Source organism: Orussus abietinus, unplaced genomic scaffold (assembly GCF_000612105.2).
Source record: "Orussus abietinus isolate OABI.00-Male unplaced genomic scaffold, Oabi_2.0 scaffold10, whole genome shotgun sequence".
Taxonomy (NCBI): domain Eukaryota; kingdom Metazoa; phylum Arthropoda; class Insecta; order Hymenoptera; family Orussidae; genus Orussus; species Orussus abietinus.
Window position 1 is genome coordinate 732,743 of NW_019396009.1, and position 17,014 is coordinate 749,756.

At 53.0% G+C, this 17,014-nt stretch overlaps 2 protein-coding genes and 1 long non-coding RNA gene across 7 annotated transcripts in view; 2 read left to right on the forward strand and 1 right to left on the reverse strand.

Moving 5' to 3' along the window:
- The first annotated feature begins 519 nt into the window (after positions 1-519).
- Positions 520-5,785, forward strand: LOC105699910 (zinc finger E-box-binding homeobox 1). Its single transcript, XM_012425331.1, has 3 exons — positions 520-717; positions 3,266-3,456; positions 3,960-5,785. Exons 1-3 carry the CDS (start codon positions 698-700, stop codon positions 4,121-4,123), a joined length of 375 nt encoding a protein of 124 aa, XP_012280754.1. The 5' UTR covers positions 520-697; the 3' UTR covers positions 4,124-5,785.
- Positions 5,786-6,595: 810 nt separating this feature from the next.
- LOC105699932 lies at positions 6,596-10,992 on the reverse strand. The gene is made up of 3 exons (XR_001104082.1): positions 10,816-10,992; positions 8,996-9,215; positions 6,596-8,869 (listed from the first exon to the last, which is right to left on the reverse strand). It is a non-coding gene; the product is annotated as an uncharacterized LOC105699932 (long non-coding RNA).
- A 277-nt stretch (positions 10,993-11,269) lies between these two features.
- LOC105699815 (rho guanine nucleotide exchange factor 17) overlaps positions 11,270-17,014 on the forward strand; it is a 33,909-nt gene continuing 28,164 nt past the window's right edge. For 3 of the 5 annotated variants that reach the window (XM_012425148.2, XM_012425150.2, XM_023434374.1), the window contains exon 1: positions 11,271-11,617. The gene's annotated coding sequence lies outside the window, so the exon portion shown is untranslated. Of the gene's footprint in view, positions 11,618-17,014 lie in introns of all 5 variants that reach the window. The other 2 variants (XM_012425147.2, XM_012425149.2) reach the window with 1 other exon arrangement.

A 17,014-nucleotide genomic window follows, 5' to 3' on the forward strand; every position in this document is an offset into this window, starting at 1 on the left:
CCGTCGGCGGCGCGGCTCGGCGATTTCCAGCAACAGGCTCCAGTCATTTTTTCCCCGGCCTTTCCGTCCGAATCCCGACCGAATGCGGTAAACGGAGAAACGTTAGTTGTTCAAATGATTCGCGGCGAGCGCCGGAAACGGAGATTACGGTTGCCCGCCGGGAGGCGGCCTCCGATTGGTCGAAGTCATCGTGGAGGGGGAAAGACAAGGTGGTCGAGCCGAGGCCGACGCGACGACAGGCCTGATACCGGAACGCGTGGCTCGCATCGCCTTCGTTTGCGGATCAAAAGGCGATATTTCCGCGGAAAGCGACCCAGAATCTCTCGGTAGACTTCTTCCTTCGGGTATAACGAGGTTCCGGGCATAAAAATCGAAGGTACGGGGGATCTATCTAGAAAAGTTTCCTCCGAGTCGTCGGCGCAGGCCCGCGTAACGTTGGCCTCGGCCGCCGGTCGGTGGCGCCATCTGCAAACGAGCGGGAAAGAAAACCGTTTAAAGGCCGCCGGCCCGCCGGCCGGGCAGAGCCTAGGGACTCGGGCGAATCAGTGAGCGAGTCCCTCTGCCATTTGCGCTTCGGTACGCGGCAGTAGTGTTGCCCGGTTTCCCAGTGCGTCCCGCAGTCCGTGCGTCCCGCGAGCCACCTCCGGTGTATTTCCCAGCCGAGTGTCCCCGAGAAGTCCAGCGAGCTCGAAACGCGATGGCCGATACCGAGCCCAAGTAAGTGGCGAGCCGGTGTGTCGATTTTCGATCGAGATTTCCGAGGGAAAACCGAGGCGCGCGCGCCGGCCGCGCGCGGCCTCATGGTGGCGGGCGTCCGACGCGCCGCCTCCGCCTGCGTTGCCGGCGTGGTTTCCGCGTCCAGGCCTGCGGAGACTCCCGCGCGGTCGTTCCTGGACGCGAGCGGACCCCGCCGCGACGGTTTCTGGGGAGGAAAAAAACCGCGCGAAAGGAATCGCGGCCTCGCGATGCGTCCGCGTCGGTGCACGGGCCGCGGGGGAGGGGGCACGCCGAGCGGCGCGGCATTTTCTCCGGCTAACCGTAAACACGGGAACGATCGAGCATTCCGGACAGCGATCGGCGCCCCTGGGCCCGATTTCCGCGCGCGCGCACCACGTGTGCCGGACGCCGCGTCCTGTCTCACTCCAGGACTCGTCGACGTCGGGCCCCGAGACCTAAGCGGAGGCGATCGCGCTTGGTCGGCCGCCAATTCGCCGCGAATTTGGAGCGCGGGATGGCTGTGCGCCTCGAGGGTGTATTTTCGGGGCGAGAGCGCCGCCGCGAGGTGGGACGAGGACGTCGCCGGGGAATCGGGGAGAGAGATCGGGCCCAGTGTTTATCTCGGTGCGCCGTTTTGCGCCGGACTGTACGCGCGCGTCCTTTCCGAAAGAGAGCGGCCGGCTTATCGATCGGCGTTCTCCTTTTGCCGATTAGGCCGCACCGGGAGCGGCGTCGCGTCCTCCGCGCCGCGCTCTCGGTCGGCGGGTTCGGGCGTGATACGTCCTCTCGAGGAGGGCATTTCGTGCGCGAAATCGAACCGAGGGAGGAGGATTGCGAATCGATGCCGCGCGGCGGCGGGATAGCGTCGCGCGCACGCGGCGCTCGACCTCGCTGGGGTATGCGAGTCGCTGTTGCGGTGTGGGTGACGCGCGTGTTTCGCCGGATTCGGCCCGCCTCTTTGCGGACCGGCGGCAGGGGGAGGGGGCGGGTCGCCGAGAGACCTCCACGTTTCGCAGCCTAGCGGCGTCTTCCTCGCACTTATTGCCCATGCGGGCGCGAGAGAGAGGGACCGGTCTCTCGGCGCGCGGGGTGGGGGTAGCGCATGAGGCGGGCCCGCCGGCGACTCCGAGGTTTGCCGCGCTGGACGCGATCCGGTGTTTCGCTCCTTCTCCGCGCTGTGTCGCTGCTGCGGGCGTCCCTCCTGTCTCGCTCGCACCTACCAACAGGGCATCGTCCCGTCTTTCGGCGTTGCCGCGCTTTCGCTGTACGGAACTGTACCGAAAAACGCGGATGCCCACCTTCCCGACCCGGCCCCTACCTCTTCGCGAGCGCGTCGTTTTCTCCGCGAGGCTTTGCGAAACTTCCCAGAGTCCTGCCAATGACATGACGCCGATCTCGACTGTCTCCTCCCATCTTCGGAAGTCGCGACGGTTTCTTTCCGGTGGAACGCGTCCCCCGGCTCTGCGACTCCCTGTTCACGCTTCGGTTTTATAACCTGACGAAAAGAGAAAAAGACCCTCCGTTTCCTCCACGGTATAGAATTTTTTAAGTTAATAAATATCGAGGGCGCATTCACGTGCACCCCGATAGGTGGGGTCAAGTGAATATCGTTGAACCAGACGAGGCACTGGGTTGTCGCGTTGCAATATTTTTCTTTCGTCTATCTTTTTTTCTCTTACGTCGCATATACGGTTTTCGCGGGAGCGCCGTTTAACGGCACTTTCACGTAGTTTATACTCCATATCGGTTGATAACATCTCCCGTGCCAATCACGGTACCCGCAGCGGTTTTTAAGCCCCTTTTATCGCGGAACGACTGATAGTTACGCGGCTCCGTTGAATTTAATTTTCTTTTACCGCTCACTTGTCGGCATTCGTCCTTAGTTCGCAATATTCATGCTGACCCTTTATTAACTTATATCCAACGGTTAGCGGGAACGGCATCGCAGTTATAATTTTTATATTTCACGGTAGCGAGGACTCCAGAAAACAAAATTTCCCCCGTTTCGCCTCTGGGGAATCGATCGAAGGGACTGACCAATTTCCCGGAGATTAAATTGCGATCGGAATGATCGATTATAAATGCGCTTGGCAACGCGCCTAATGTCGGTATCGATTCTCTCTTATCTCTCGGTCTACCACCATAATCCCTCTCTCTTTCTCTTTCTTCCCATGTATACATGTACATACATGTTTTCGAGGTTCCCCTCGTATCTTCCCTCGTACTCTATCGAAGAACTCCCCGCGTTCTGCATTAAAAATGGCTTTTTACTCCGATTTAAATTCCGGCAATTGCCTTATAATTGCAAACGCGTGCTCTACCCGAGGATCCGTCCCCGGGATGAATCCTACTTGGCTTATTAATATTTATATTCCGTACAAGGACCGTCGAGCTCGCTCGTCCTTGGAAATTATCCGGATTAGAAGGGATTTGCGATGATACGTTCGGCTCGCACGCGAACCCGAGAGGTGATAATTTAGTTCGTTAAACGGATTATTTCCTGCGCACGAGGAGGACGAAGAGTAATCCCTACGTTTTCTCCCAACAGGGAAACCAAGATCGCCTCCACGCCGGAGAAGAAAGTCGTGGAGGAGGAGAAGAAGGTCGTAGAGGAGGTCGACGAGGACTCGAAGACGTCGGAGAATGGCGACGTCAAGGAGGCGAAGGAAAACGGCTCCGTGGAGGAGAAGGACGTAGAGGAGAAGGAGGCAGAGTCCACCGAGAACGGCGACTCGACCGGTAACGAAAGAAACCTTCCTGAAACAATCGGTGGCTCCTCCAGGGTGGACGTCATTTTCCCACCTCCGGAAATAGTCTCCATGGGGGGGCGGGAGTAACCATTGTATCTTGGATTTATCGCACCCCGGGAATTGATTCCTTATTTCTGGTCGGATCCAAGCTTCAATGGTCTCTCCCGAGTTCGGTTATCCTCGGAGGAAGACCCTCCGCGCGGCGAGGATCACCCTGGGTTCCGATTCTCGAGTGTTCATCCGATCGACTTTCGCGTGCCAAATTCACCAGTTTTTCAAACGTTGACCAACGACGTCGCAACGGTGCAAACTTCGTTATCTCTGTATGCTATAAAAGATCCACATGAACTCGAGAATAGGAGCCCTGGTGCGCTTATCGTTTGATTGTCCTCGTCGTGGATCATGTACGGGGGGTATTCCCGAGGCGCCGCGACGCCTTCGGAGGTGCTCGGACGCCCGTAGAGTAACGGCACCATTGCGAATAATTTGCAGAGACTCCCGCCGTAGACGCCGGCTGTATAAAGAGAAAATCGGCGGCCGGTCTGGAGGTGGCGGCGGACACGTCCGCGGACGGGGCAAGTCCCGAGAAGAAGGCGAAGCTCGAGGAGAAGCCCGTGGAAGCGGAGAGCAACGGTGACGCGGAAGCTAAGGCCTAATATTATCTCGTTCTCGCTGTTCACAGACCCAACCGATAGACACAGTTTCGAGATCTATGCGTTAACGACATGATACTACATAATCACCTGTGTGCCGTCACAAAAGGGACGAAGTGTCGATGGCAAAACTCTGATATTGTTTAACCGTTGCGTCTCTTCGCGTCGAGAGTGCGAGCGCGTTTGTTCGCTGCGACTCGCAAGTCGGGGACCGTACCGATTCGGTTGCCGTTTTCATTAGCGTTCTACTTAGAAACAATATCTTGTCACCGCGAAAGTCCGCGCGACGACGTGCGCGCGACAGAGACACGTACACCTACACACACGCAACCCGCGCACACGTTTACCTACTGTTATATTTTTAAATTAAGGACTAATAGGAGTAATGTTAGATATACTGTATTCGTACCTCGGGGGAGGAGCACGCGGTGCTGGAGGTGAGAGAGAGAGCGCCGTTCCGAGATGCTCGGCTGCTCCCACTAGGCTGGGCCCCCCCCTTGGTACGAATGCGACGAAAGATAGACGAACTTGCGATATCAGAGGCAAAAGAGAACTTATTTTTCTGTGAGCTAAAATACATTCCTGCGACACAATTTGGCAAACCCGTTGTAATTAACGTGACAACTGTTTAAGGCATACTATTTATACGATTTCGACCCTGCACGCGCGCGCGAGAGAGAGAATAAAGGGGAGAAAGGAAGAGAAAAGGGGACCACCATTGGTGCAACAATGGCCCCTGTGTGAACCTCTTTGCTTGGAAACACCGCGGACATCCATGCCTTTTAACGTTACACTTCTTGGCATCTGACAATCCTTTCGTTCAAGATTGTGCACAGTGTCGGGCGTATGTTTCGATTTAGGTTACTTGACGGAATTTTCGCTCCTCGAGGGGGACAACTTTCGAGCGACTCGATTGCTTTAATTTATTTTACTTTACTTTTATTTACTTTTCCTTTTTTTTTTATTTCTCGTTTCGTGGGGTCAACACTCTTTTGACGTTTAAAATGTCTCAGCGGTGCGCATGGAACTTGAATAAAAAGATTGTCGAGGCGACGCAGTTAGAGGTTCCTTCTTTTCTTTCGTTAAGCTTTTTTTTTTTCTTCCGTTAGACTTCGGGCACATTGATTTAACTGTCATATTATTCACCACGGTGCGATACCTGCATTTATATGTACCTTCGAAAGGTTTCGCGGTCGACGTACTGGCAAAAGTTAGTGTAAAAATAATTTAATGGAGACGATGTGTAACCCTGTGAAATAGAGTTGTCCTTCCAGTACGTAGATTTAGCATTTTGATTTGGTGTCGATCTTTGCGGAACGGTCGTGGTAACCTGTGAACTTTAAATTAGACCAAATACTGCCATCTCGATCCTTTTTTTTTTTTTACGTCCGATCATTTGAAACGCCGAGGTTTGCGCTCGGAACACGCTAGCTCATGAACTTATCGTACAAAAGTAACGGGGTCTATAACAATAGAGTAAAACAGCTACCTAATGTTAAAAACAAAAAATAAACTAACGACTACGAAGTAAATATTATTACCCACTAACAAAGGATATTCAATGTACAGGATAATATATATTTGTGTAACTCGATGTGTTCGCTACTACAGATAAAATAAAACTGGTTCTCTAGTATGGCAATAAAACACCCGTTTTAACCAGTATCTCGGTCATGTGATTTACCTTGTCTTTTAATGATCTCTATTCGATGAACTCTCTTTATTTTTTGCTAACTCTGTCATTTTCTCATTTCCAAGTATCAACGATCACTAAGGAGCAACGAGCACTGCCATCTAACGAACGGACTTCGAACTACATAGTCGTTGGTGTCGGCAAAGGCGGTAACGTTTTTGCCTTCCCGTCAATCTCTCAACTCATCTCTGATTTGGCAGAGATGAGTTTGAAGATTGCTGTAATGGTAAGCCACCACCGTCACCTGCCGCATAGTATTACCATCACGAATGCGTGAGCCGCCAACGGCAACTGGTAGATGGCACAGCCATCGCGAGTGCGCGAGCCCCTACCAGAAATTCGTTGCACCGCCCTTGGGGGCAAAAAACGGTGAAAGCTAACGTACGAAACCAGAGGGCAGCACACGATGCGATCGCGTTACGATTTACATATCAGTTCGGCGCGTAATTGTAGGATGGCACCACCTTGCCCTTGCATGTTCCCAGTTGCACATGAATAAGAAATTACTGACGCGCTCTGCAGTTAAAAAAAAAAAAATCGCAGGGCACCTTTTTTGGTAGTTAATAATTTTTCGTTCCGAAATTAAATCCGTATGAATTAATTTCCAGCCGAGGAAAGGATCGATCGAAGTCGATGTCGGCGTAGCGATTTTCATGGTCCTAATTTGTCATGCAATTTCAACCTTAATCGAGTACCGGGAAGGGTAAAATCGTCCCTAAGCGCCGTAGTGTCAGAAATGACAGGAAAGTAGGAAACGTGGGCGCCAGCTGTTTTTCATAATGATCGGTTGGCGGGATTTTATGTAACTTTACCACCTGTCTGACAATATATGCCGGTAGCGTCTATTAATAATTCGAGTGCAAGGTTAAGTCGGTTTACCGAACGTAAATAGAAGCGATTGCACGCGCGGTCTCCGTCTACTCGACTTATCGGATCATTAAGAATCGAGGAAAGTTTCGGCCCTAACCTTCTTAAAAGGGCGACTCGAATTCAAAGCGTCGCGAATCGGAGCCGACAACCAGACTCCGAAGGAACACTCCGCAGGATGCCACTTTGCGTTTAAATCGGGATCTAAGGGACGATTGAAACCCGAAACGTTACTAATAAAAGCAGTGGACGCCTGTGACCTTACATTTTTCGGAGGTTTATAATAGTTCGCCGCGTGCGCTATTTCTGAGATGGCAAAGCAACTAAATCTCAAAATTCGTCGACCGAACTGGAGACACCCGAAGCGTCGGTGACGTCACTGGTCATTGCCGTCGATGCACGTGAAAATGTTGTTTTTGCCAAATGTCTAATAAAAAAACGTACAGAGGCCACGGGAACTAAGAGGTCCTCCTCGAGTCGTTTACAGTTTATACGTTCCTATCGATAATTTTAATAAATAGAAAAACATAGAAACGAGTAGCATCCGCGGTTAATAAATTCTATCGATTCGGCAGGTGAGGCCTTTTTGAAATCCGCTTGCCCTGGTTCCCCTGCCGCATAAAATCGCCCCTTGTGGTTATCTCGGTCCGCCCTTTATTATATCGCAATTACAGTCCCACGGTAATACGTTATACCTCCGTACTTCGCCGGTGATTAACCCTTGGAAAATGTAGTTCAACGGTTTCGCGTTTCCCGATTGCGGTTTCCGTAGCGCGCGGCCATTTTGGTACCGCAGAGGAAAATAAGCCTTGTGAAACTGGATAAGTTTGACCGCCGATAATGTGCGTCAAATACAAATACAAACGCGAGAGCCCAGGGCTTCCCGAAGGCAGCCCTCCTTGACGCACGTTGCGCCCGTTAAAACGATTGTGCAACTTTTAGCCGCATCGGCGACGATGCACCCAGCAGGTACACAAAGCATCGACAGCATTTCCGATACGTAACTCGAATTCCTTCCGTGCCAAAATAAATCCTTCGGCAAGGGGAGCCAACTTTCACAATTATCGGCCGCTCTTCCCGTTTCCGACGTCTCGTCGGACCGGCCGAGGAGCGACGAATCCTCGCCGGTGGAAAATCTATAAATAAGTTCGTCCGCTTCTTCGCCGCTATTTTCTAAGATCGTCTCCCGCCATATTGGTTTCGCCGCGTTCTCGGCATGGGGCACCTATAAAGGGCCCTCCGAGTTTGGAGCGCGAGGAAGCGCGCAAAGGTTCTCAGCTGGGATCCGCCTTAAAATATGCACTGGTCCTATTATAGGACAGCTCGGTAAACGATCGATTCGCCGAGTACCACCGTTTCCAACCATTCCCAATTTTTTCCCACTTCCCTAGCCGTCGCCTTAAATCCGTCTCTCATTGGATATATCTTTAAGCCAATCCGCGAGAGAGCCATAAATCAAAGTACACTTTCCCTTGATTCTAAAATACCGAATGCCTCTGTCCATAGAACGATCCTCCTCGCAATTCTAGACCCTCGACTGCGTCCTTTAGGGCATCTAAACAAGACCCAGCGGAACGTCGCCGCGCTAAGGTGGAGTCGCCGAGCCGCAGTGCGCCGCGCGCCGAGTGCGCCGGCCACGGGGCGTCGCATGGAAAATAAAGAACGAAGAAAAGACGACTCGCTTCGGTACAGTCGAGACAGAAAGAGCACTCGACTCGGCGCGAGGGCCCCGGATGCGGTCCCTCGGCGAGAGGTCGGGCCAGTTCGGAGCGGAGGCGCGGCCTCGAAACATCGGACCGGACCGGCCAGTGGGTGACATTAGCGCGAGCGGCGCGCGCGGAAGTCTAAGGCTGGGGCCACACGGGCGTCGAGAACGAGGCGCGTCGCGACGAACATTGCGCCGCACAAAGGCTCGTCGAGGCCACCGTACGTCGCCCGACGTACGGTAAGTGGTTCATCGACACAGGGGTAAATTTCGACGGACGTCGAAAGTTCGCTCGTGTGGCCCCGGCCTACCGGGGAGCTTTCTTCGAGGTCCTCGGCGCCCTTTCGCGCCGGCGATGCTCCGCATCCCTCCGCTTCGTCCCGTCCAGTCGCTTCCCAGGAGGTCGGCGAAGAGTCATCCGGTCGACGGTGGTCCTCGGCGATGACGGTCCCCGGGTGGCGGACCGCGGTTCCACGTTTCTCGCCTGAAATAGGTAACGCCTTTGAAGGTACTCCGCGTTTCTCACCTTTCCTGGGGTATGACCACTTAACGATCGCCCCCAATATCCCGGCTCAAAACTTTCAAGCGCCAAGGGCTGCTTTGCGCTTACCTCCTGAGTGCACGTCCACCGGCGAGGATCTCCCCTTCTACAAAATTACCCTCCGCTAAAAAGTTATCTCTCCTCCAGGAACAGGGGAGCCAATTGAGCGGGTGGGCCAATTAATCCCTGCGGCTCGCCACGGGCTTAATTCCCAGTTCCAAATACGACGCCGCGTCCTGATGATTAAACACCGGGAAATTGCCGGTATCTCCTCTTACCACCTTTTCCTCTGGAATTCACGAGAACGCATAAATGTCGATACCTAATTAAATGGAGATAAATACTCGGGAAAGAATTTCCCGTTGAGAACCTGCGATGATACCTGTATACCATTTTCTCACGTCCTTTTTACCGAGAACTTTCGAACCGTTTCAAACTACGCGCCAGTCATGGTCGGGTCCTAAGGGTAACGCGCCGTTTCGCCCAGCGGTGACCAGTTGGCGCGGGGTCCGACCCGACCGGACCGGCCCGACCGCGCTGACGTAACCCCCCTCCCGCCAGACGCAGACTGCCGGTGGCGTCGCCGATGCACGCGAGTCGAACCTGCCTGCCATTCCTCGGTGCCGCGAAACGCCGATTTCCCCCCAAACTGTACAGCGTCGGGGTCCAACTGAGCGCGGCGCGTCAAAGATTAAAAATCGGTCCCTGGAAGTGGAACTCCGAAGTTAAAGAATTAAAATATTAATACCCTTAAGAAGTTTCACTTAGAAGACCATTCAAATCGAGCGAAATTCCCGCTGGTTTTTTTTATTCACTTTTACTTCCGCCGCGCTCAGTGGGACTCGCTCTTACATCGCGTGACGCGGTGGAGGTTCTGTCCTTCGTCGACGTCGCGATGTTCCTCGATGTACGACTCGGTGGGACGCGATGTTGATTTATGTTTTACACAGATCGACGCGGCGCGGTACATCGTCGTTTAACCGCTATTCCTTGGCCGTTACGTAAAACAAGTCGGGGATATCCGAGGGCGTTCGAACATTTCCTCGCGTTAGGAACCTCCACCGAAACTGCGACCGACTTGCGGACAATCTAAAGCGCTATCGCCGGTGCACCGATCGGTGCGGCAGAAACGCAGAGATAAATCTACGGATACATTCGTTATTGCGGGCCCGACACACGAATCTTGCTGCAATCGCGACTCGATATCTCGGAATCGAACGAACGCGACCTCGGGGGACAGCGAACCTTTGCGGATAAGATTTCTCTCGTTTATTGTCGAAATTTTCATAATATGCGGACAATGGAGTCTCCTTGAACCGAGTCACGGGCAGCTTCGTGTTTACAGCCGAGGACCCTGGGTGAAAATGATACCAAGAAAATGCATTGTTTCTTCCGGAGCCGAGCTCGGCTCGATCGTTGCCCGACTCTCGATTTCAATTCGACGTGGTTATTTTTTTCATTAATTGAGAATAATGCCGCCTTTCGACGGCGGAAATCGTATCTCGATCTGGGATATCTGTTTATGCCGCTGCGAGCATTTCCTACACCCGTTCGACGGACAAAGGAATTTTGACTGGCCACGTGCCGACGTCGATCGAAAACGTAAACCGAGATGTCTCGTTTCCACCTAGCTCTTTCCTCTTTCATTTTGAATCGAGCGCAAAATCCGGAGTCAAGAAATATCGAGGGCTCGGGAGACGGCGAGGTGTGGCCTGGTTTCCACTTCCGCCCAAATCCTAACTTAACCCTACTTAATTGTTCACAGTAAGGAGTTCACGGGGAGAGTTTACGCCAAGGATTAGGACTAAGCCGAGCAGAGTGTAAACAATTAAATCAAGGTCAGGACGGAAGCATAAACCAGACTTATACCTCCTGGGTCCTCCGCTTACCTCCATTTACGCAATACCATTAGCGCGGTCTAAAGCGGACAAACATGGCTCTGTCCACAAGGCCCGCGAAAGCTTCGAAAATCTCTTAACGAGCAAACGACTCCTCCTGTGTTTGGACAATTCGGAGAATTGGCGAGCGCCGACCTGGTTGGGGGTGACCATCGGTCTTCGGCGGCGTCCGGGCTCCGACTGCGGCGTGGCGATCGGGGCCGCGCGGCGCGTGCGCGCGCCGGCCGTCGCCCGGCGATCGGCGCTCGGGCGACTTCGGAGGCCCCGCCGAGCGCGGCCGAAGCGCGGACGCGCGCGCACCTCGCCGAGTGCGCGTGGCTCGCGAGTCTGCGCGAGTCGGCCGCGCGGTCGCGATTCGCGGATCCAGCTCGCGCGCGAAGGTCGGAGGAGGAGGAGGCGCCGGGCCCGAGGGGAGACGGGGACGCGGCCGCCGGCTGCCGGCGAAATAGGATGCTGCGCCGCGTGCATCGCGTTACTCGCGACGCTCGCTCCACGCGGTCGCTCCTCTCGGTCGCGCTCGGCTGGAAGAAGCGTCGCCCGGCCCGTGCGGTTTCTCTCGGTGCGAGAAAGTGGAAAGAACCCGGGAAATCGGGAGCGGTGTCGCCCGGGGTGCTCCGGTGGGTTCGGGCCAGGCACCCGAGGTTCTCGGGGGGACATGTGCATACGTGCCGGTAATACGCGCGTCGTCGAGGCTGCATTTCGCGAGGATGACTCCGCGGGCTAAAAGGAGACGCTGCAACCCGGAGGGCTGAGCGGACAATGGCGCCCGATGCCCTTTCCAGTCACCTAGGAAGTAAGTCCAGATACTTTACTGGCGGCGAATATTTAATCAAATCCAGGAATCTCTCCTCGGGTTTGAACATCAGAAAACGTTGCCCTGGAGAGTCGAGACTCGTCTCGGGGAAGAGGGAACGCGTTCGAGGACGTTCGCCGCGGCGAGTGGAGTCCATGACTTCGTTGGCGAAGAACTCGACTCGAACAACGACTTAAGGGGACGTGAAAGCGACATCCGAAGAGTCAATCGTTCATGAAACTTTTCTCCAAATTGAGGGTATCGAATCGTTTGAATTTTCACAACGTAAATATCGAGGCTCGAAGGAAGGTCCTGACCCTCCTGGAATTTCTCCGTTTATAAAATATGTTAAGAATACCTAGGAATAAATTTTGTTAATAATTGAAATTTCATGGGAGTTAGGATCTATCTTAGAGTCTCCACGTTCACGTTATAAAGTTTTAGAGGATTCGGTACACCCGGTTCGGAGAAAAGTTTCATAAAGGAGAACTTTTTGACGCCACTTTCGCGCCACCTTAAGTAAACGAGTAACCCGCGGTTGGAACCTTGGACGAGGGGATTCATCGTTAATTTCGCTCCCGCCGTATAAAATTCCGAATTTGAGACGTCGACCCTCGACTCCCGACTCGTGTTTACGAGTCGCGCCCTTCTCGTAACAAGGCGGCGGTTTTTCCGCGAACGCGAGGCCCGACCACGCGGAAGTCCGCGACTCGGATTACTCCCGCGACCTGGGCTCCCTCGAGAGCTCGATCGGTGAAAGTCGAAATTTGCTCCGATCCCCGGATAATTCCGGAAAGCTATACTTACGCCGCGAAGGAATTAGCGTTGCAAGGAGCGCGCGTCTCGAGAGTCCTCTCGCGAGTAAGTAGGACGCCCGGCCGAAGCGGAACGCGTCCCGGCGTTTTCCTCGCGTCGTCGATATTTTCTCCGAAATCGACGACGAGTCGTCCGTCAGAATTATTCGGCCGAGTTATTCGCGAAGATCCACGAATTTTTACGACGAGCCGTCTCCGAAAGAGCGATGGAGTTTCTCCTCGTTCTCCTCGACGCGTCGTAAACAAACGATTCGCGCCGAGAAAGGAGTTAAAAATACTCTAAGAACCCTCTCGGCGAGTCAACGTAATCCTTCTCTTCGCGGCGTGACGTTTGTCCTCGATCGGTACACTCGTTAGGCATTCGAGAGCTTATCCGATCCGGTCGTTCACCGGTCCGGCCGGATCGGTACGTCCGTTTCCACTTTTACTTCCACACTTGGAGCGCCGCTCCGGAATCGGGCCGATCGGCCTCCGGGGAACAAAGGGAAACGGAGCCGATTGAGATTCTCGGAGGGTCCGGCTGTCCCGTTGACTCTTAATCGTCTGGAAAAGGCGACGCCGAGTTTTTCGATCGGCCCGACCGGAAGATTCCTCCCGGACGGCGCGAAAACCCGAATAGAAAATCTTCACCTCGTGTAAACCTAATGACTTTCGGATTTCGATTGTAACGTTTAAATTGTAAGATAAGATTTATGTCGCCGAGCGAGATCAGAAATTTTGAAATCCAGAGGATTTAGAGGGTAATTGGGTCGATGATTTTAATTCGGGAACGCATTCGGCATGGAAAAAAAAATTAATTCTTTGGTTAGGTGCAAACGATCGCAAGGTTATTCGACGCTTTTAAGGACCCGAATAGAAAATCTTCACCTCGTATAAACCTAATGACTTTCGGATTTCGATTATAACGTTCAAATTGTAAGATAAAATTTATGTCGCCGAGCGAGATAAATGATGAGCAGAAGTTTTGAAATCCAGAGGATTTAGAGGGTAATTAGGTCGATGATTTTAATTCGGGAACGCATTCGGCATGGAAAAAAAAATTAATTCTTTGGTTAGGTGCAAACGATTGCGAGGTTATTCGACGCTTTTAAGGACGCTTTAAGAAATTTCGCAAGCATTGCTAGGAATTTCGATCCGCTAGCTGCGAACCGTGGATTTTGTCGAGTCGGCGGGATTTTTTCTGAATATCGCGACGAGGGCGTCGAGTGCATCCGGTCGTCTCGATTGCGAGTCGTCGCCAGACGGATCGCTCTGACATTTTGTTCCAGGGCTTTTTTTACCTCGAGAAAGGTATTAACGGGTTTAATTATACCCGCTCGTGTCGATTTTGCCGAGCCGGCGCGATCTTTCCTCTCGGGGCGCCGAGGAGTGGCCTCGCCGAGAGGACAATCGCATCCGATTCTCGGAGCGCTCGATCGGAGAATCGTCCTCGTGATTTTCACTCGACCGAGGGCTTCGTTTCATACGCCGAAGTCGGGAGACGATATCTCGATAACGGAGGGTCCCGAATAAAATTTAATACGCCCCCTCGATCGTTGATATTTCCCCACTCGCGCGTAGCCCCGTGAATTTTCCTTTTATTCACTTTCAATTACGCCGGCGACACTTTTGCCCAGTATTTAACCGTCGATTTAATTCCGCGGTGTAATTCTCCTTTTTCAAGGCGCGCACCTCGAGGCGACACGCCGCCGCGTAAATACGTGACGTAAGGGGCCCGGCGATCCCGTATCGAGAAACTCGGCAGAGTCCCGCACCAAGTGCACTGGTCAGGGCGAAACGCCCGGTCGTTATCCGGGAAAAGTAGGAGACTCTTTGGAAAATATTTTACTCCATGACGTCTCGACCGAGGCGTAAACGCGAAATAAGGTACCGGGCATTTTGGTATCGGGACCCTCGGCAGAGTTCCGCGCCAAGTGCACGGGTAGCGCGAAACGCTCGGCTGATAATTGTTACTTGGCGAATTGCAGCCCGAAGCCGTTATTACCAGATTGGGAAGAAAATCTTCGAGTTAATTACGTTTTAAGCGGCTTTGCCGAGCCGTGGGATTATTTTTTTTTTTTTCTTTGTTCCTTCCGCCCGAAGGAGTGGCCGCGGTTCGAGCGACTATCGCATCCGATAGCTCCCGAGCGGAGATAAACTAAACCCGGAGGAGAGTTCTCGCGATTTCTCTCGGCTCGTTCTTTTCGCACGGCTCGCATAAAAATTGGGCCGCGGTCGTTAGGAAGGGACGTCGCCGTCTCGCGAGATTCTCCGTCGAGATTCCTCCTCTCCGCCCGGCAACACCGGGTGCCCGACGACGACGTATAAATATCATGCGAGCCGTCCTACTCGGTTCGCCGAGTGAGTCGCGCGACGAAGGCGAACCGAGGCGTGCTCTCGCGGTCGGAGGCTGCGCTATTTAGAAAATCCTTCGCCGAGCGGCCCCAGGAGCTTCTTCTCGGCTTTCTCCTCGGCGACGAGGCCCTCCCTCTCCGAGCGGGCCGCGAGTCGCGGTTCGGCCGTCCCGCGGGAAAAGTCGCACCGCGCGCGAGTGTATCTCCCCGAGTGTCGCGAGTTTCGACCAAGGAGCGTCCCCGATGTCGAGAGGTCGGGCCCGGACCGTCTTCGGCGACTCTGGACGCCATGCGATCCCCAGGTGATTCGGCGACTCGAGGAAGGGACGGGCTAGAGAGATGAGACGAGCCACCTACCTGGCGCGGTACTTTTTCTTTTTCTCGAGACACTTGACTTAATATTAAAGTCAGAAAGTATAATGATATTATCCGAACTAATGCGTGGCTTCATTAGCTCGGGAGAAAGGAATTAGGCTTTTAGAGTCGATCGATGTCTAGGCATTTGGGGAACGATCTTATATGTGCCCATAATTATGAAAGTGGTCTAAGTCGAAATTGAAAAAAAAATGAGTATCAGTTATTTCACGCCATATTATTTCAAAGGAAATTAATTCAATGTAATTTCGAAACAAAAGATATATGACTTAGACCACTTTCATAATTATGGGCACATGTATGGGACCGTGGAATTTTTCCAACCGATTTTTGCCACGTTCCGAGGGATCGCTCTTGAGCGGTTCGGCGGACATGACCGTGGCCCGATAATCGAGGGGAACGACCTTAAGAGTCGCGGTTCCATTTCCAGCATCGAGGAGTCGCGACTTTATCCAGGGCGTATCCTACGTAATGCTTACGTTTCGCTCGAACGGCACGTAATTTGGGAGGGAAAGTCAATCCGAGGTGATGTTGAATTTGCCTCGGTGAAAAAGACGCCGCTTTATGGCGCCTGGCGGCACTTAACCCGGCAGATAGGACGTCGCTGTAAAAAATGGTAAACCGGTGTTTGCCCGAGTCGAGGCATGCGGTGTCGTTTTAATGGCCGTTCGGGGTAAATTTAGCGTTTCCTCGACGATCGGGACGCGAGATTCGCGGGAAACTGGCCCGATCGGTGGCGGAATAAATGATTGGGATAAAATGGTGGCTTTATTGGCCGTTCCGGCGAAAGGGATTCGGGACGTTCGGTGCAAAGTGAGATAAATGCGCGTGACGCCGGGAGATGAGATGATTGGCACTTTAACGAGACGAAATGCTCATGTATCGGCCGTGGAGGCGACTTTGCGTATCTCTTTCTCTCTCTATCCGTCTCTATCTGTCCCTTTCTATCGCCGGCTAATGCCTTTCTTACCGCCGAGTGCCAATCACTGTCGGTGCCCTGCCAACAACCTCGGGTCTTGCTTGGCTTATTTTTATTTATGCCCCGTGGAACGGTTGTCAGGTAATGCGCGGTGCAACTATTTAGCTGGACCGTGGAGGACGGGATATACGTATTGATAACGGGAGGTACGTATTGATAACGGCGATGGTGAATTTCCCGACTTTGGAGGCACCTCTTGGTATTTCGACGATCACTTGCCTCGCCGGATAATGGAAATATAAATTCAAGAGAGGGGTGTTGTGCCTCCTTTGTCGAGTCGAGCACTCGAGCCGATTTGCCGATAATACGTCGCGAAGATAACGGGAGCTCGGTCGAAATTCTTCCTCGCTCGAATCGAACCGTTTGCGGTTTTTTTTTTAAATTTTCATACGCGGTTGATTTTTACCCCGGTTGCCGGAAGATCACCGACATCATGTCGGCTTTTCGTTTCTGCTCGGGTGGGTACTTTTACTCGGTGGATTTACTGCGCGATAATGTCCCATTAATTTCACGCGAGGTTATATCTTCGGATCTGAGTTTGAATTTATTTTTTCTTTTTTCCGGTCAATCGATCCGCGATTTTTCTTTGATCGGCACGAGGGTCCTCCCTGTCCGCGAGATTCCTCCTCGATCCCAGAATCCCCGGTTTAAAATAACTAGTGAGTCCATCGCCGTTGCGACAGGGCCGCTTCGGGATGATTCATTATTATTTGGAAATGACCCCCGAAAGCCGTCCGAGCGGTCCAAATCCAAAATTGAGAATCTCGTCGCGTCTTATCCCGCGGCCGGGAATTCGAGCGGATGTGGACATTTTTCTTGGCTCGAGCCCAAGTCGTGCTTTCCCTCCTTTTATACGCTAACGAGTATAATTGACTCTTGCGACGTCGACCGGGAT

Bases quoted from the DNA above. Each gene is read 5' to 3' on its own strand.
- LOC105699910 (XM_012425331.1), top strand. From the start codon at position 698: ATGGCCGATACCGAGCCCAA. The intron at 718-3,265 runs GTAAGTGGCGAG...TTCTCCCAACAG, and splicing joins ATGGCCGATACCGAGCCCAA to GGAAACCAAGATCGCCTCCA. The intron at 3,457-3,959 runs GTAACGAAAGAA...AATAATTTGCAG, and splicing joins CGAGAACGGCGACTCGACCG to AGACTCCCGCCGTAGACGCC.